The sequence below is a fragment of the Pan paniscus genome, chromosome 1 (assembly GCF_029289425.2).
Source record: "Pan paniscus chromosome 1, NHGRI_mPanPan1-v2.0_pri, whole genome shotgun sequence".
Lineage (NCBI taxonomy): Eukaryota > Metazoa > Chordata > Mammalia > Primates > Hominidae > Pan > Pan paniscus.
Genome location: NC_073249.2, coordinates 95,111,067 through 95,131,350, shown reverse-complemented (window position 1 = coordinate 95,131,350; position 20,284 = coordinate 95,111,067). Strand labels below are relative to the sequence as shown.

The 20,284-nt window shown below is 47.0% G+C and overlaps 1 protein-coding gene across 3 annotated transcripts in view; it reads right to left on the bottom strand.

Annotated features, from left to right (window-relative positions):
* The window catches only part of KCNN3 (potassium calcium-activated channel subfamily N member 3), a 171,914-nt gene that overhangs the window by 10,659 nt on the left and 140,971 nt on the right, over positions 1-20,284 (bottom strand). For all 3 annotated transcript variants that reach the window (XM_008970283.4, XM_055101144.2, XM_063599074.1), the window contains 3 exons: positions 17,250-17,360; positions 6,228-6,355; positions 3,656-3,725 (listed from right to left, as the gene is read on the bottom strand). In XM_008970283.4, coding sequence (XP_008968531.4) covers positions 3,656-3,725; positions 6,228-6,355; positions 17,250-17,360 — 309 coding nt within the window. The remainder of the gene's footprint in view (positions 1-3,655; positions 3,726-6,227; positions 6,356-17,249; positions 17,361-20,284) is intronic.

The window sequence follows — 20,284 nt, the reverse complement described above, 5'->3', positions numbered from 1 at the left end:
CTTTATTAATCAACATGACAGAAACTCCTCGAGGCAAACATTCTTCCCGGAATGTGCAAAATCACCCATTTCATTTGACCGCAGGGGCACCCTGATGAGCTCTGGACTCAGAGTCCAGGCCCCTGGGTTGTGGCCCCCACGCTGGTGCTCACCAACTGCCTGACCGTGGGATGGTCACTTTGTTCCCTTGGATCTTGGTTTCCTCATCTATATTGATAATCAGAACTACCAATTGCAAAACCTTTATAGTTTACAAAGCATTTTCACAGATATCATCTTATTCGATCACCTGAGCCTCCGATGGTAGGAATTATTTTTATATTTCAATTGAAGTAATTGAAGCAATCGGGGAAAGACTCCAAGACCTCCCAGCTCTGCCAGCCTATAGGACAGCAATTCAATACAGACGTAATATGCGGAGGCCACATGCCATATTCTTAATTTAGAGAGGACCAAAGGGCAGGAGTGGGAAGGCGCTGACTTGGGAGGCTACAGCACAAAGACAGAAAAGAGAGAGAACACAGCGTTATTGTCTCCCCCTGTTCCGTTGGTTGGTGACAGGATGCCAGGGGGAATATGGACCAGTGTGAAGTGTGCTAAGCTGCTGCCAGGACCTTGGGTGAGTCTCCTGGGAGGAAAAGACAAAGACTGGGCGAATGTCAGAGTTCATCTCCTCCCCAGATCTCCCCACGGGGGTTCTGCAGATTTTTCCCTTAACCCTTTCCTGCACACTCTTTCTTTCCAGGTAACTTGCTCCTGGGTTATTTACGGCTTAGTTCCCCCACCCAATTCACAGGAGTGTCTTTCCAGTTCACTGAGGGGTTCGCTTCACCCGGTCTGCTCCGTGGGCCCCATCTCTCCAAGAGGCCGTGGGTGGCACTGCAGAAATGCAGGCTTGAAAGTTTGGTTTGCCCAAAAGTGGGCGAAGGATATGAACAGACACTTCTCAAAAGAAGACATTTATGCAGCCAAAAAACACATGAAAAAATGCTCATGATCACTGGCCATCAGAGAAATGCAAATCAAAACCACAATGAGATACCATCTCACACCAGTTAGAATGGAAATCATTAAAAAGTCAGGAAACAACAGGTGCTGGAGAGGATGTGGAGAAATAGGAACACTTTTACACTGTTGGTGGGACTGTAAACTAGTTCAACCATTGTGGAAGTCAGTGTGGCGATTCCTCAGGGATCTAGAACTAGAAACACCATTTGACCCAGCCATCCCATTACTGGGTATATACCCAGAGGATTATAAATCATGCTGCTGTAAAGACACATGCACACGTATGTTTATTGTGGCACTATTCACAATAGCAAAGACTTGGAACCAACCCAAATGTCCGACAATGATAGACTGGATTAAGAAAATGTGGCACATATATACCATGGAATACTATGCAGCCATAAAAAATGATGAGTTCATGTCCTTTGTAGGGACTTGGATGAAACTGGAAACCATCATTCTCAGCAAACTATCGCAAGGACAAAAAACCAAACACCGCATGTTCTCACTCATAGATGGGAATTGAACAATGAGAACACATGGACACAGGAAGGGGAACATCACACTCCAGGGACTGTTGTGGGGTGGGGGGAGGGGGGAGGGATAGCATTAGGAGATATACCTAATGTTAAATGACGAGTTAATGGGTGCAGCACACCAACATGGCACATGTATACATATGTAACAAACCTGCACATTGTGCACATGTACCCTAAAACTTAAAGTGTAATAATAATAAAATTAAAAAAGAAAAAAAGAAAGTTTGGTTTGCCTGATGTCCCCAGGGAACATCAGTCACAGCATGTCCTGCAAGGTGAGAGGAGAAACAGGAAATACTGCTACTCATGGAAGAAACATCCTGGGGCATTTTGTTGGGCTATTCCTGAAGCTCACAGGTGGGCCCCTAGCCCTGTTTGCTCCATATGACCCTCTTCCTGGCCAATGCCGATTGGTCCCAGGGTGGATACGTGGCCCAAATTGGCCAATCATTTCTTCTATTCTGAGAATTTAGAATTAAGACTAGTAGGGGGCCAATTAGTCTTTACCTGTGGCTAAAACTATTATATGTACTCTCTGAATTGGAGCCTGTTACAGTCTGTCGCGGGGACAGGAGGCAGAGAGGGAGAGAAAGAGAGGAAGAGAGAGGGAGAGGAAGAGAGAGACAGGGAAAGGGAGAGGAAGAGAGAGACAGGGAAAGGGAGAGGAAGAGAGAGACAGGGAGACGGAGAGGAAGAGAGAGACAGGGAGAGGGAGAGAGAACTGAAGCAGTCACTTAAACAGAAGGACAGAGAAGAAATGGTGAGAGACCTCCTGGTTGTGGGGGCTTCCCAGGTCTAGTTCGAGTCAGTTCCTTCCTGCAGTCTGGCCACATGTCTCCTTTGAGGTTTTGCCTGGAATGAGACTCCCTTATATCCTTAGAATAGATTTCTCCATTTTTAAACCGAGTCCCAGCGGGTTTCTGATATTAAAACCAACACACCCAAAAACCTGAGGGAGTTCTCTCCTGCATGCCCACGTTCCACTCCCACCCCAGGCTCCTAGGAACCACCCTGCACTCCACGTGAACGGCCTCCTCCAAAGGCACGCAGGCCTGGAGGCTTCTCCCCAAATGTGCCAAGCCACTTACTCCCCGATTGAAGTCCTCACAGGTTTAGAAGGCCCTTTCTTTGGTTCAATCCCTTTATTAAACAAGGCACCTGCACGTGGCCCGACAACTAGTGATTTCTCTGATTGCACTCTTTTCAAAGGGTGCTTAATGTGCCTGAGGGAGTTTCTCTTGCTTACCCAGGGAATGTGTTCCATTATGATAATTGACATCTGCTGGAATGTTCTGCCAGCCTGGCCCTGGGCTGTACACTTAATATACAATTCCTATCAAGAGGCAATGAGGAGAGGGGGCTGAGGAGGGGGAGGCCCTTTCTTCAGTGGCACCGACTCTCAGCTCTGCCAGCAGTGTGGCCTTCGGCTCCCTCACCTGGGTGATTTGCAAGAGGAGTTTCCTTACAGTATTTATGGCAGCTCAGGGCCAGAAACAGAGTGGCAGAGTGATGGCGAGCCTTACACCCTAGGGCTCTCAAAAGAGGGCTCTCTTTTTGGGTATCTTCATGTTCCTTGTAGGCTGCCTCTTGAGAAGTAAAGAAATGCACCCCCACACACACACCACTGCCGCCAATTTGAGGCCAGCAAAACTAGTTGGTTAAGGACTGGAGGATGCACAAAAATGAACTTCCAAGTATTACAGCAAACCGGTGTGACCTGGGCAGTTACCATGGCCATCGTTACCGTCTGGTCCTTGCTAGCATGCTTCACAGCCGTGCAAACTCAAGCCCAACCTCAGGAGTCCCTCAATGTGCAGCTCATAAAATGACACGGAAAAGGTTTAGTCAGCTCATTAATTTCACGCAGAGACACACCTGAGCGATTTCACTTAAGAAACAAACACCAAGTTTCAAAAGCCCACAAGACATACCGGTAGATTGCAAATGAAACAAACTTGAGCCTAGGTATTTTTGAACCAAGCAGAAATTTTTCTTTGCTTGCCTGGTCCCGTGCTGTCCAGTGCGAACCCAGCCAGGACTCACAGGTGAGCCTGAGAAGACTCAGTGTCTGCGTGTTCTAGGGGATGTCTCCAGACACTGCCACTCACCTTGGAAAGGTCCACCAGAGTGTTGGCTTGGTCACTCAGCTTCCTCTGTTCCATCTTGACGCTCCTCAACCTGTGGGGAAGAATGGTAACAGGCAAGCCCTTCAAGTCCATGCAAAGGTTTAGCCCCACCAGCAGATCCTCCAGCCCTACCACTGCCTCTGATTTTGGAACCCAGCATGGGGACCATGAACCTGGGGAACAACTGAGGCTTTTACTTTCCAGGGGCTTGTCACATCCCCCCAGAAAGCAAACTCTTGTCTCCACGCATGCTCACCTTCAGTCACTGGTTTCTTGCTATTCCCAGATCATTTCCCTGCCTCTATGCCTGGGCTGCGCCTTCCATGTTGAGTGCCTTATTCTCAACTTTTCAGGGATTCCCCAAACCTCTCCATCAGAATGAATGTTTTCATCCTTTGCTTTTCCACTATACTTTTAAAAACTCCTCCATCACAGAAAGCATCAGCCACGGTTTGTTTTGATTTGAGTTGCAATGCATGGTGTGTGTGTGTGTGTGTGTGTGTGCCCTGTGTGTGTGTGGTGTGTGTTCTGTGTGTGGCATGTGTGTGGATTTTGTGTGTGGTTTGTGAGGTGTGTTATGTGTGTTGTGTGTGTGTGTTGTGTGTGGGGGCGTGTGTGTGGTGTGTGTTTGGGGGCATGTGGTGTGTGTGTGGTTTGTGTGTGTGGTGTGTGTGGGGGGCATGTGGTGTGTGTGGGGGTATGTGGTGTGTGTGGTTTGTGTGTGTGTGGTATGGTGTTCGTGTGTGTTGTGTGTATGGGGTGTGTGTGGTGTGTGTGTGGTGTGTATGGGTGTGTTTGTAGTGTGTGTGGTGTGTGTCGTATGTGTGATGTGTGTGTGTGGTGCGTGTAATGTGTGTGGTATGTGTGTGGCGTGTGTGGTATGTGTGGTTTGTGTGTGTGTGACGTGTTTGGTGTGTGGTTTGGGTGTGTGTGGGTGTGTGTGGTTTGTGTGGTGTGTGGGGGCATGTGTGTGTGGTGTGTTTGGTGTGTGTATGGGGTGTGTGTGGTGTGTATGTGGTGTGTGTGGTGTGTGTGGTGAGTGTGTATTTGTGTTGTGTGTGGGGGCGTGTGTGGTGTGTGTTTGGGGCATGTGGTGTGTGTGGTTTGTGTGTGTGGTGTGTGTGGGGGCATGTGGTGTGCATGTGGGGTCATGTGGTGTGTGTGTGGTTTGTGTGTGTGTGGTATGGTGTGTGTGTGCTGTGTGTGTTGTGTGTGGTGTGTGTAAGGGTGTGTTTGTGGTGTGTGTGGTTTGTGTGTGGGTGTGTGTGGTGTGTTTGGTGTGTGTGGTGTGTAGGGGGCATGTGTGTTATGTGTGTGATGTGTAGGGGGTGTGTGTGGTGTGTGTGGTGCATTTGGTGTGTGTGTGGTGCGTGTAGTGTGTGTGGTATGTGTGTGGGGTTTGTGGTGTGTGTGGTTTGTGTGTGGGTGTATGTGGTTTGTGTGTGTGGTGTGTTTGGTGTGTGTGGTGTGTAGGGGGCATGTGTGTTGTGTATGTGATGTGTAGGGGGTGTGTGTGGTGTGTATGGTGTGTGTGGTGCGTTTGGTGTGTGGTTTGTGTGGTGTGTGTGCTGTGTGTGTGTCTGGTGTTGGGGTGTGTGTGTAGTGTGTGGTGTGTATGTGTGTGGTGTGTGTGTTGTGTTTGTGATGTGTGTCATATGTGTGGTGTGTGTGTGGTGCGTGTAATGTCTGTGGTGTGTATATGTGTGGTGTGTGGGGGGTGTGTGGTGTGTGTGTGTAGTGTGTGTGTGTGATGTGTGGTGTGTGTCTGGTGTGTATGGTGTGTGTGAGGTGTGTGTGGTGTGTGTGTGTGGTGTTTGTGTGTGGTATGTATGGTGTGTGTGATGTGTGGTGTGTGGTGTGTGTGTGGTATGTGGTGTGCATGGTGTGTGTGGGGTGTGTGTGTGGTGTTTGTGGTGTGTATGGTGTGTGTGATATGTGGTATGTGGTGTGTGTGGTGTGTGTGTGGTGTGTGGTGTGTATGGTGTGTGTATGGTTTGTGTGAGGTGTGTGTGGGGTGTGTGTGTGTGGTGTTTGTGTGTGGTGTGTATGGTGTGTGTATGGTTTATGTGAGGTGTGTGTGGGGTGTGTGTGTGTGGTGTTTGTGTGTGGTGTGTATGGTGTGTGGGATGTGTGGTGTGTGCGGGGTGTGTGTGTGTGTGGTGTTTGTGTGTGGTGTGTATGGTGTGTGTGATGTGTGGTGTGTGTGGGGTGTGTGTGTGTGGTGTTTGTGTGTGGTGTGTATGGTGTGTGTGATGTGTGGTGTGTGTGGGGTGTGTGTGTGTGGTGTTTGTGTGTGGTGTGTATGGTGTGTGTGTGTGTGCGTGTGTAGAACGTGAAAGCTCTTAGAGGTTCTTACTCTAGTTTTTACCTTCCATAGCAGCCTGCCCAATTCCTGGCATGTGGCTGGTGCAGTGAGTGAGTGATCAGACCCAGTTCACCACTCCACTTGTTGAGTGGAACAGAATGGATTTCTTCTGTGCTACTGACAGAGTTGTAGGAGTCCCGCCACTCCCAATCTGGTCATCTGATGGCTGAACCGCTCTGGCATACTCACTGGTGGATAGCCTGGAGGAACTTCCTCTGGTGTTTCCTCACTTTGGCATGGTCAATCTTCTTTAGCAGCTTTGTGTGTTTATAGATTAACCATGTTTCCCGAAGGACATTGGCTGCAGCATTCTTGATCTAAGGAAGAATAAATAAAGTAGGCTGCTATCAGGTTCATTTTCTTAGGTTCATTTTTGTGGTTGCTACTGTAGTCTACCTCATAAGGAAACGATTTTGCAATGATCTATTTTCTTAACCAAAATCACGGAACTCCTAGAAAAGATGATTAAGGCCGGGCACAGTGGCTCCCGCCTGTAATCTCAGAACTTTGGGAGGCCGAGGCGGGTGGATCACCTGAGGTCAGGAGTTCGAGACCAGCCTGGACAACATGGTGAAACCCGTCTCTACAAAAAATACAAAATTAGCCAGGTATGGTGGCACATGCCTGTAGTACCAGCTACTTTGGAGACTGAGGCAAGAGAATCGCTTGAACCTGGGAGGCAGAGGTTGCTGTGAGCTGAGATCACGCCATACTCCAGCCTTGGCAACAAGAGTGAAACTCCATCTCAAAAAAAAAAAAAAAAGGAAAAAAAAAAGGTGATTAAAATTCATCTGTTCTTAATCTTGTGTTGGACACTGCAGACCAGAGCTTGAGGTTGGAGGGTCTTTCTTTCTTTCTCTTTCTTTCTTCCTTTCTTCCTTTCTTTCTTTCTTTCTCTCTTTCTTTCTCCTTCCTTCCTTCCTTCTTTCTTTCTTCCTTCTTGATTATTTCAATACTATCTCTTGACTGCTGTTGCTGATGCTATATTTAGACAGGCTGCATGAGCGAGACCTTGAGTCCCGGGGTCCCCTCGGAAAATAGCTAGCGATATACCACTGCTGCCCTTACATGCAGACTTCCGAGCTTTGCCTGAGATTGCCACTTCGTGTATACAGTACATTGCTTGGGTTCAGAGAGTAAACAGATTTCCTATCAGCTGGAGATTTTAAAAGACTTCTTTGAGAAAATGTCTTTCCCACTGATTGGAACTATAGGTACCAACGAGCCCATTGTCTCCTTTCCCAAATGGCCAAAAACATTTGCACTGCAATTGTACATGTAAATGTAATTGGCACAAAAAAGAAATAATTTCAGAGCAATGTCTGAAAATCAGTGAAGATATTTAGGTGTGAAACCAGAGCTTCCTCTTCCCCAGGGCTGGCTCCTTCACTGTGCACTGCAATCACACGTTTCAACATATGACGCTGTCATCCGTTGACATGGAAACCACTGATATCACCAGGCTCATGACTGAGCTGAGACATATCAATGGCATCCAGATGGCAGGGGACAAAGTTTTAATCCAAACACAGACATCTTCAGCAATTAGTAACAAGAGCAAGAGAAAACATTCCTTATTAAGCACATGCTAAGCAGATTTTTGATTAACCATCCCCATTTCTGTCAGCCATGCAGACTGGCATGAGTCCACAGGCCTGGGGCCTGGAAATAAGTAGGCCAGCCTAATAGAAATCAGGTTACTAGCCAGAAAGGATTTTAATAAAATTAGAGAATATAGACCTGCTTCTTCAGACTGACATCAACAGATGGGACATTGTTAAAATACTGAGACGTGTGGGAAGGCTAGGAAACATTGTTTTGCAGGCTGATAACTTTTGTGTGTGTGTGTTTTAACAATTTATTACTAAGGCTGGATTATATTTTTCATTGGCGCTGAAGTGATGTTTTTAAAAGAACAGCTAAGTCTTCTCAGAAATGTCTAAGGGACATAAATATTGCTTTTTAAAAATTCAGTAAAGATCCGCTGTGAAAATAGTTTTAAATGACTTAACTGCCCGCCTCTAGTACTTTCTTGCCTGAAAGGAAGCAGGTTGTGGTGGAAAGTTGGAAACGGTGGATGTCCAGGAGAGGACACTGTGGTCTCTAGGCTTCTGCTCAGGGAACTAGAGTGAACAGCAGCCTCCTGGCAAAAAAGGCGGCACGGAAGGGAAGCCTTGCTCTCTGCAGAGCACACATTTAATACTACTGCCCTCCTCTTGCAGGGAGAGGAGGCAATTGGATGTGTCATTTCTTCAGTTTCCCTACGCACTTAGCCTCTTAGGAAAGCCTCAAGGAAACTGGAAAGTCTGCAGGTGAATCCCTGCTCTGTCAATTATTAAGCAGTTTAGGAGCAAATGCTTCATTATCTATAAGATGGGAAAAATAAAGAGGGCTGCTATGAGGCAGTGATGATGGTGCTGGGGGCAACACTTAACATCTACCAGGTGCAGCCACAGGTCTGAGTACTTCATATGTCTAAGCTCCTTTAATCCTCACCACAACCCCATCAGGGAGGTGCTAACATTATCCACATTTTACAGATGAAGAAACCAAGACACAGACCAAGACTAGACAATTATTAATGGCAAACTGAGTCAGTGTGGGTGTGAATGCTACATAAAATGTAAAGTACCATACAGATATTAGTTAATATCATCTAGCTCAAACCCCTCATTGAACATACGAGGAAACCACTTCAGAGATGGGATGTGAGAGCCAGAATCACACAGCTAACTAATGGCAAAGTCAAAACAAGAGCCACGTCCAGGAAGAGCAGAAGGTTTTCTTGTGGACTGAACGAAAGACAAACAAAATCATTTCCTGTTTTCCAGGATCAAGGAACTGGAAAGAGCATTGGATTTTTTTTTTTTTTTTTTAATCATCATGGCCCTCACTTAGCAATGTGACAGAACACAGAGTCCAGGTCCTGCACTTAACGTCAGTCCAAATGTAAGATACTGAAGTCACAGCACGGCCAGGGTAGCTGAGAGAGGCAGTCACATCATCTTTATGAGTTTGGAGGGAGGCCTCTGTGCATTCGGGAAAGTGATGTTAACTGCCAGCCCTTGCACTGACTCTGAAATTAATTACCAGCAAACAGCCTGGCACAAAGCTAAGTAGATCAATATCTGTGAGAGAAAAAGAAATAGGCTTTTAACTGCACTGTGCTTTCCCAGGTGGACAGTAAATGCTATTGTGGCCAGGGTCTCCCTCCAGTTCACCTGGCTGATTGATCTAAGCATTGTTGGGGTCGGGAGCACATGAGGTCATGTGCCCTTCCTCAGATTTGCCGAGCCTCCGAAGGGCTCCATGCACCCTTCCTTGATGGAGGCTTGGGTACCACCTGACCTCTCCTGGTGGGCAGAGGCACCAGGGCCAAAAGACGCTCTCAGGGTGCAGCAGTGCGAGAGGGCAGGGCTTAAGATGAAAGCAGCAAGCCAGAAAGAGTGGCTCAAGGTTGGCCACAATCGGATGGGTTTGGGGATGGTTAGGAGAGGACCCTTTGTGAATGGAAGTCCAGCTGTCCTGCTTCCAAAACCCATAAACAAATTGGCTGATTGTTTTCTGCAAGCCCAAAAACTCTCTACCAAAAAATTGCTTTCACTCTGATTGGGGCCAGACAATGGGCTCTATGATCTACTTTAGGAAAGGCTCTAAGATTAATGGGCCTGGGCAAGAAAGTGGTCCAATGAAGACCTTGCAAATTATGGTGACAGCTAACATATACTGAGTGCTTACTACGTGCCAGGCTTTGTGCTAAGCATGTATGTCTGCACCGTTTCATTAACCCTCAGAAAAACTTGATAAATAGACGTGATCATGAGCTCCACCTTGGACCCACTACTGAACTCTCTGAGACTCTCTTTATTCATACATTTGAGGAACAATTAATGAGCACCTATGATGGGCCAGACATTGTTGTAGCAAGTGACAGTACCACAGTGAACAAATCAATAACATTCCTGCGCTTACAGAACTTAACAATCCTGCGGAGAAGACGGTATGCAGTTTGTATTATAGCATCAGGTAACAAGCGCTTAAAAAACCACAACAACAAAGCAGGGTCCAGGGCTAGAGAGTGATGCAAGTACTACCTGCATCTGTGAAATGGGATTACTGTGTTGATTAAATGAGAATATACTTAAAACATTAGCACAGATCCTGGCCATATGCCTCAATACATGGTACCTTTGTTAATATTCTCTCCTTCCAATAAATGTCAGCTTCCTTCCCTCTAATTTCCCCAGCCCGCAAGAAAACATACAACAAAACACACATCTCTTCCTTGAGCTCTCGGCCACAGCATCCCATGTCAATGACTTGCTCTGGCCACCTCTCTGCCCAGGTAACCTGCTACTTGCTATTACAGAGGGGCTGTCGGTTGCAGCAAGAATGCTTGGGGCAGGAGTACAAGGGGGATGAAAGGAGCACCTTTCTTGGGCACCCTAAGCCTCCAGCAGCCCCAGGAGCCCTGGGAAATTCCAGGGGTCCTATTAGCAGAGCCCCCCAGAGAAGAAATCACTAGCATGCCCATTATGCTGCCAGGAACCCTTGCCAGGGAAGTATTCTACTTGGAGGTTGGAGATGGGGAAAGGGAGGCCTGGCCGGTGGGTGTGATTTAAATACACACATCTTCGACAATTTCTTCACTGCGTGAACATCACAGAGTGTACTTAAACAAACCTAGATGGTACAGCCTACTACACACCTAGGCTATATGGTATAGCCTATCGCTCCTAGGCTACAAGCCTGTATGGCACATTCCTGTACTGTAGGCAACTGTAACACAAATCACTAGGGGAGAGGAATTTTTCAGCTCTGTTATAGCCTTCTGAGACCACCTTGGTATATGTGCACCATCATTGACTGAAACTTGTTATGCAGTGCATGACTGTAACTTCAAGGAGTCACACAGGTTGAAATTAGGCTGAGTGATGATCAGATCACTATCGGAGAACCTGCAAGCCAGCCCTTGACTGAAGGTGTCCACTACACACAGGACTAGAGAAGGGGGCTGGTTCCTCTTTCCCATTTGCCAAGCCCACTCTCCCCTCATCACCACCCTGCAGACTTGCTCTGGCTTCCCCGGCTGCCCTCTCTTTCATCACCCTGCTTGCACCTCCTCTTTTTCCTCCCCCTGTTCTATTCCACACTCCCTTTACAGGCTTCTCTGCCTGCCTCACCCAGAGGCCCTCACTGACCACTTAGAACTGGGAGCTCCACCTCTCTGGCTGGCAGGAAATTGGGTAGAGAGAGAGGAGATGTATTTCCGTTGTTCAAAGTTGGAGCTTGAGGTTCTCCCTGTAGCAATATGGTAATGGGTGGTGGATAATTCTATAATGCTATTTATGTGATACTCAGTTAGGGTGGAGTTAAGCTGGCTTTTCTTTTCAGCAGGTCTGGGACCCTAACCCCATGCTGAGTTCCAAGGAACTGACCGCCCTAAAGCTGCCTGCCTGATGGTCTGAGAGCAAAGTGGATCTTGCATAGGCCGGGGGCCCACCCTCGCCCCTTTCTGGGCCTTCGTCTTCTCATGTGGGTTGGAGTGGCTCTTCCCTAAGGGTCCTTCCAGCTTAAATGCACATTGTTTCTGTGACTATTGCTAAAGAAAACCTGCACCCAATCTGTCTGGGACAGAACCTTGTGCGTGATGTAATTTATAATCCTCTTCTGGGGAGAATTAGCATTCCTGATAACTGCCCTATTGATTATCTGATCAATTGTAAAGACTTGAAGACTTGTTCTGGAAATCCACTGTTGAGCCCAACCAGCTGTCCATTAGCAGTCTTTAGCTAAACCTTCTATATCTGGCATAACAATGACTACCATTGTTTTTCCTATGAAATACCACTACTAAGAGTAATCTTTGAATTAGCCTGCTGAAGAAAATTTTCTTCTAGCAAGATTATGATCAAACTTTGGCATATGCTTGTAATTAAAGAAAAGTTTTCTTCAGTGTCATTCAGGAGATAGTAGGTGGGGGAACTACTTAAAGGTTTTTGAGCAGGAAGTAATATGTTCAGAGCTAAGCCTGAGAGTCTAAGGAGACCCACGGGGAAGCAGAGTGCAGGATGACTGGGGTAAGGGAGGCCGAAGTGAGGAGAGCAGGTAGCAGGCTGCTGTGATAGTGCAAGACAGAAGATGGCGGCTTCAAGAGTGGCGGGGCAGAGGCCCTGGAGAGGCGGGCACGCGTGAACAGCCACGGCAAGGTCAAATGAGACACAGAAAGTGCTCAGACCCCTGTGGGGTCCAGGGTCCAGAGGAGTCAGAAATGGGGCTAAGTCTTTAGGCCTGGCGTCTGGAAGAACACGACGTCAGGAGCACACCAGGGAAGTTAGGAGAAGGAACTAGTTTAGGGAAGTTGTGGGTTTAGTTTTGGTCTTACTCATTGAATTCATGGGGAAGTGTACTTGGATGAGCTACTTGGGGCAAGAAACCCTTGCAGCAAGAAGGAGATAGGATCCTCAGCACACTGTACTGTCTGAAGGTTCTGCTCACTCTGGCTCGATGTGGAGAGTAGGTACCGCAAAGAAAATATCTCCGGTCCATGGTGCCTCCCAAGCCAAGTGTGTCCATAGCAGCCCACTCAGCCTTTTTTTTCTTTTTCTTTCCTTTTTTTTTTTTTGAGATGGAGTCTCACTCTGTCACCCAGGCTGGAGTGCAGTGGCACGATCTCAGCTCACTGTAACCTCCGCCTCCTGGGTTCAAGCAATTCTCCTGCCTCAGCCTCCCGAGAAGCTGGGATTACAGGCACCCACCACCATGCCCGGCTAATTTTTTGTATTTTTAGTAGAGACGGGGTTTCACCATGTTCGCCAGGCTAGTCTTGAACTCCTGACCTCAAGTGATCCACCCACGTCGGCCTCGCAAAGTGCTGGGATTACAGGCGTGAGCCACCGCACCCGGCCCACTCTACCTCTTATAAGAAGAAGTGCTCTCTGAGGGCAGTCAGCCACCAGAGGTTAAGGATGGAGGTAAGGACCACCTCTTACCCATCTTGGTGCCCCCAGAGTACAGAGTGTGGCACCCAGGGAGTGGCCTCTGTGATGGATCTGTTTAGTTACATAAAACAGAAAGATGGGGACATGAAAACACTAAGTGGCAGAAAAGATGGGGCTCTAGTATCTTTCTTCCAGTCCCTCTGTGAATCATGTACTTAAATATTATCTAGTAGCCCAGAGGTTAGCAATAAGTTATAATTACAGAATAACAATGGCAGTGACACTGCAAAGTCAGTGTGGGAAGATCTGATTGAATTAAATACAGAAATGACGTTGCCACCAGAGTTGATAAGTCATACAAGGAAAGAAGATAAGCATGGGATTCAAGAAAAGCAGAAATTGAGTTCTTACCCAGTGCTATCAGACCCTCTTCCCTCTCTACAAACAAATAAATAAAAATAGTGCTGGCTCTCATGGCAAAGGCTAGGCTGCAGTCTTTAGAGCAAGACAGGATGAATAAATAGTAGAACAATTTGAGTATTTTCTATGATTAATAGCTACAATTCCTTTTTTCGTTTTGCGTAGGTCTTTGAAGCATCAAGGTTGCATATACCGGTAAGAGACTGCTTTTATCTGTCAAATCTACTAATTGCCCACTCCGAAGAGGTTGCAATTATGCCACAGTCAACTCCTTCATGTTGGATCTTTCTCTGAGAATTCACTGAGATGTTATGAATAGACTGAGCTTAGCATTTTTTTTTTTTTTTTTTGAGATGGAGTCTCGCTCAGTTGCCCAGGCTGGAGTGCAGTGGCACGATCTCGGCTCACTGCAACTTTCGCCTCCCAGGTTGAAGCGATTCTCCTGCCTCAGTCTCCCGAGTACCTGGGACTACAGGCACGTGCCACTATGCCCGGCTAATTTTTTTGGATTTTTTTTAGTAGAGACAGCGTTTCACTGTGTTAGCCAGGAAGGTCTCAATCTCCTGACCTCCTGATCCATCTGCCTCGGCCTCCCAGAGTGCTGGCATTACAGGCATGAGCCACTGCGCCCGGCCAAGAGCTTCTAAGGATCATGTCTGAGAGTGAGTATTTCTTTTTTTTTTTTCTTTTTTTTGACAGAGTCTTGCTCTGTTGCCCAGGCTGGAGTGCAGTGGTGGGATCTCGGCTCACTGTAAACTCTGCCTCCCAGATTCAAGCGATTCTCCTGCCTCAGCCTCCTGAGTAGCTGGGATTACAGGTGTGTGCCACCATGCCCCACTAATTTTTGTATTTTTAGTAGAGTCAGGGTTTCACCATGTTGGTCAGGCTAGTCTCGAACTCCTGACCTCATGATCCACCCACCTCGGCCTCCCAAAGTGCTGGGATTACAGGCGTGAGCCACCGCACCCGGCTGCTTAGCATCTTCTTGACCAATGAGCCACTCCAGCTTGATACAATGGACCATTTCAAGAGGACAGAAGGCAGGCCAGGCATCCCCAGGGGAAGAGAGGTGGGGTTCTCTTGTGAGCAGGTCAAAGTCAGCTCAAACCAGAGCAGGCCAAGGATGCACACATTCAGTTTCATTTCAATTAAGGTTATGTAAAAGAACCTTCAGAAGTTCTAGTCCTGCCAGCTTTGAAAACCTTCTGTCTGTAAGAACCATCCCTCCTGTGTTGTTTATTTCCTTGAGAAAAGATATTAGATATTAAAGAGACATTTCAACAGATTTAAGTGTTCTCAGAAAAGTGAGATGTTATTCGATTAAAAAGCTACCTTAGATTCATGGATGAGCAATAAATATTTGTTGATTTGATTTTCAGTCCTACTTTTCAAGAAGTGGAATTGAGGAGGATGTTAGGGAATCATTTTTGAAAGATTAAAATTAGCAACCACAGTCTCATCTTCTACAATTATATTGCAGAAAAATTGTTTATTTTCCTGGCATACAAAGGAGCTGGCTTTCCTCAGCTTTATTTTCCTCTAGCGTCTGATCTACTTGGTGAAAAATGGAGAGGACAAAGGAATAACACCAAATACAAAGAATATACTTGGCTTAAAAAAGAAAACCAGAATAACCAGAGAGACAGCTAATGTCTCTACTCTTGGTAAACAGCTTATGAGAAGGCTTTGGAGGCAAAACATCTCCCTGCCCTCACTCCGGCACGTAGTTTCAATTCAGTGAAACCTCAGTAAATTGCTTCAGGAAAATAGATGCAAGTGGATTTGCATTTAGGTGTTTCAATAACTTGAATAATTTCCTCAATACTGAGCATGACTTTTGCCCCCATTATTAGAGGGGGCTGAAAGAGAGTGGCCAAGTGGCAGGGTTCCCGGCAGGCCTTACTGTGATAACAGCCTTCAATCACTGCCATCGTGATGTGACAAATCATGGCTTTTTTTGGTGCAGCTGATAGCTCAGGGCCATGATGTATCAAGTACAAACACTTGAATGTCAACAACATAAGAATATTTGCCTGTACCAGTTCCTTTTAATGTCTGTTAAGGCTCTTTACAGAATCCAATAAATGTAATCAAAGACCAAACAATCAAACACCATAAATAATTCTGCTGAGAAACTGGAGAGGCCTTGGCCGCTGCACATTCTCCCACTGCCTTCCCCAAGAGCTCGCTCGCAGCTCCCTCTGTCATTCTCTCTCTCTCTCTTTTTGTTCTTCCTTCCTGCCGTTGTCTCTATTTCTAACACATTTTTGCTGCTGTGCAACATTAATCACTGAATATTTTCTCTAGCTTTCAAAAACCCAAATCAAAATTTGGTTGCTCATGGGTCCCTTAACCTACTTCAGTCCTAAATGAAAAAGACTATGGAGGCCGAGACACGGGCACAGGGTTTTAATTCTGTCTCGTCTCAGAAAGAGGACAGTCTTGCAGGAAATCATCTTACTGACCTTCCTTCAGGCTGTAGTTCTAAAGAATTTTCCATAAAAGCTGTCCTTGAATAAACAGCTCCTGCCTTGCCCATTTGGCCTGCTGTTATTCTGGAAGGCTTGTATCTGTCTATTCTAAATGGGCCTTTTCATCTCAGACAATTCAGTGGGGTGTCCAATTTTCAGCAGCTAAATGGTCTACCCATTCCTGCATATTTTCAGATTTTCATCTTCCATAACCACTTCCATAATGGTTCAAGTGAGAAACGTTACCCGGAAAACCCAAAAGGGAAAAATTGGATGATGATGTTTTGATGAACAATTTTATTTAGGAATGTGGGCTCTACTAGAATGATTCTTTTTTTTTTTGAGATGGAGTCTTGCTCTGTCGCCCAGGCTGGAGTGCAGTGGCGCGATCTCGGTTCACTGCAACCTCCGCTTCCTGGGTTCAGGTGATTCTCCTGCCTCAGCCTCCTGAGTAGCTGGGATTACAGGTGACTGCCACCACACCCAGCTAATTTTTGTATTTTTAGTAGAGACGGGGTTTCACATGTTGGCCAGGATGGTCTCGATCTCTTGACCTCATGCTCCGCCCGCCTCGGCCTCCCAAAGTGCTGGGATTACAGGCGTGAGCCGCCGCTCCCAGCACAGAATGATTCTTTAAATGATTTTTTTAAAGGATTAGACTTAGGTACATTTTCAATATACTTTTATAGTTTTAGGTATATTTTCAATATAGTTTTGCCCTTCCTAATGAGAATCCTGAAAATATTTGAGCATAAACAAAAAACATTGCCTCATACCGTGATTTATTTGGTATCATCAGGCAAAGGGGCAGGTTATACCATTGTAGGCTATTAATTAAATTACCAGGAAAATTATTTGGCTGCCTGAACCATGCACAGTGATCGAACAGAAGACAGGAACCCGGCGTATGAAGATGCTGTTTCCATTTTGTGTCTGGGGTTCCCTCAAACACACCCTTTAAAAGCCTGGTGCAAACCCATACGACATGACCATTTGCTTCCTTCCTTCTTTTTTTTTTTTTTTTTGAGATGGAATCTCTCTCTGTCACCCAGGCTGGAGTGCAGTAGTGCGATCTCGGCTCACTGCAACCTCCGCCTCCCAGGTTCAAGCAATTCTCTTGCCTCAGCCTCCTGAGTAGCTGGGACTACAGGTGTGTGCCACCATGCCCAGCTAATTTTCTGTATTTTTAGTAGAGATGGGGTTTCAACGTATTAGCCAGGATGGTCTTGATCTCCTGACCTTGTGATCGACCCTCCTCAGCCTCCTAAAGTGTTGGGATTACAGGCGTGAGCCACTGCACCCGTTGGACCATTTGCTTTCTGATTGGCTTCCACTGTGGCCTTAAGTCCCCCGTAAGACATGGCTGTGTGGCATCTTACCCGCTTGGTGAGCTGAGTGTCCATCATGAAGTTATGAACGTGCTTCTCCGCTTTGGTGAGTTCCAGCTTTCGGGCCACCACGGCCACCACAAGGGCAGTGCAGCCTGCACCCTGTGGGGGGACATCAAGAGGACCAGAGGGGAAAGAACATATCATTTAAGAGGCAAGACGAGAGACTCAACACGCCTGGCGGCCACGGGGGTAGTTTCCTGGGAGTGGAGTGGGAACTTGAGCTCTCTGGCTGGTCACGACCAAGCCACAAAAATCTGTTGAAATCTGTCAGGACTCTGATGTCCTGACCCACAGAGGGGTCTGCAGTGCCTCTTGGGTTGTGCTCTGCAGCTGACCTCTGGGAGGCTGAGCTAGCCAGTTTCAATGGAGAAGGATGCTGGGTGGCACCGAGGCTTTGGGGGGTTTAACCAACAAATAAGCACCTGGTCACCTGCCAAGCTGTGCTGTGGAAGACAGAGGGGCCAGCACACACGGGCCCTCTCTCCCTCAGGCAGGTCTCCATCCCACTGCCAGTTCTAGACCAGCAGGCCTGGGAGGAAAGAAGGTAGGCCATCAGCTGGGGTGCAGATGGAACACCTGCCAGTGGCTGAGAGTGTTCCTGAAAATAATCGAATGAAGAGGCAATACCTTTCCCCAGGGCTTGTTTCACAGAGGGCACCCAGGTTGGCACGAACACGTGCACTCAGTGACTGTGCCTGCTCTACACTTGGGCTTTTTCACCTCAAGGTTTAGGCTATGACTCAGCACAAGGAATCGGTTCCTTCCTGCCTTCACCAGGAGGCTCATGAATTCACCATCATGCAGAGATTTTAAAGACAACACCACTTCTGCTGGATCAAAACCAGGATTTTAAGTGAGCCCGCAGCAGACCCTTGGGATTTTCTGGAACAGCGATCCTAGTCTGCTCGGTAGGTCCATGCCAGGGGAGCCCGGGGGAGGGTGGGCAAGGAAGCAGGCTCTGCTGAGCCCCAAGAATGGTGGGACTCACTTTCTCTCTCCTAATCCTCTGGGTGCATACTTGACTGTCTGGGAAATAAGCAGGGAATTCCCTGCACATTCCAACATTCTCCCAATGCATTTTAAAATCCTCTTCGCTAGGCTTCTTGGTTGGCTTGTGAGCATAGGGGGAATTCAGAGACTCACTACTCCCCTGGCTCTTCGGCAGGCAGCGGGAGTCAGCCCCATCCTTCTGCAAGCGGACTCCCGTCAGAGACCATCGCCCTCTGCCTGCATGCTGTGCCCTGCGCCGCCCTGACCACCACTCATGGAAAGAGATGATGAACTTATTAAAGCCAACAACCGAATCCTGTATGTCAAACAGTAATTCTAGTTGCCACAGAACCCAGTCTAGCAGTTGAGGTCCCAGAATGGAAGGAATCTGTCAGTAACATTTTTGGCTCATCAGGTCTTACAAAATGTGTGAGAAGCAGAAAAGAATGTTTTTCAAAGGTACTATAATCTATAACCGACTTGGAAGGAATGCATATGGGTGGATCCATTCCCTACTCTCTCTTTTAGAAGCTATTTCTCTCTTTATCCCACAGGCTGACAAAGGCTAGCCTGTGTGAAGTTTCAATGTGGTTGAAGTTCACAATGCTTTCTCCTCGTTTCCCACAAGGGTCCCCATTAAAACAATCTAGTGTTTCTCAGTACATTGGTTGGCCTTGTCACAAAGTGAAAAGAACCAAGTCTGTGTGAACTTTCCTTTTCTGACCTCATTTTCCTCTTTTGTTGGAGGACGGCTGTGTTTTTTCAGCTTCTGTGACTTACAGGAGACTCTGTGCCCAATTTTCAAAGGATCTGGGCAGTTGCACAGCCTGGTCTGTAGCTGTAATCAATTTAGCCATGCCTCCAAAAGCAAAAAATAGCTTAAAAGAAGCCATCCTAGAGGGAAGATGTGTGCTCCCTTCCCCTCGACCGGACGGAGTATCATCCCTCTCCTTTATATGGAGTTCCAAAAGTACTTTGGGCTGAAAGCCCAAAAAGAGGGCTATATCATAGCGTTAAAAATGGAACATCAGATGGAGAGGGTTCTCCCCAGGTTCCATTCTCCCTCCTCTCGCTAGGCCCAGGCAAAACTCTACTTAAATCATCCCTGAAAGCTGGGGTCCAATAGGCCTGAAGAGGGAGCTTCCCTGTTCCATGCTATTTTGGGAATGTAATCACAACAATCAATCATCCACCATTCCAGATTTCCAGGGTCTAGATGGGGTGTTTCACAGCACTTGCCATGGCCCACATTTTAGCTGGCTGATTGCAGGGGGGGCTTTTAATGAGAAGCTAGAGTGTTTTATCTAATGAACCATCTGTCTCACATGATGAAGATAAATTTCTCTCTGGAGGCAGGACAGTGGACTAGATGACACTTCCCAGTTTCTTTCAACATAGAGATGTTATGACTCCCTTGTGAGTATTCCTCTAGAGGATGCTGCATTCTTAACCCTTAATTCCAACTTAAATGGATGCTCTCAGCTTCATTTTTCCATTGACTGGATGTAATTAGGGCAGTCACCAGTAATGACACCTAACCTGGTCTTTTCCATTAAGAGGCAATCTAATAAAGATGGGGCCAGACATCAGCAGCCTTCAGAAAGTGGTGGAGGAATCCTGAAGCCTAGACTGCTGAGCCTCTGCAGACTGTGCGGGGTGCGGGGAGGGAAAATGAAGAAGGGAGAGAAGACAATAGAACAGGAGGGGAGGGGAGGAGAGAGGAGAAAAGAGAAGAGAAGAGGAGAAAAGAGAAGAGAAGAGGAGAAAAGAGAAGAGAAGGTGGGTGCAGGGAGAGGTAAAGCTGGGCAGAAAATGAGATGGGGAACAAGTTGTGTTGCATCCTAAACAGCAAGGGTCAAGGGGGGAAAGAGAGAAGGAGGAGGCTGAAGAATGAGAAAAAATGATGGGCTGATGGGATTGAGAGAGGAAGGAAGAACAAGCAGCCTAAGGCTTGAGCCAGAAGTCAATGGTCCATTTTGGCCCTTTAGAGGACATGAAGGAAGTGCCAAGGGATCCCACCCTGCTGTGTCCAT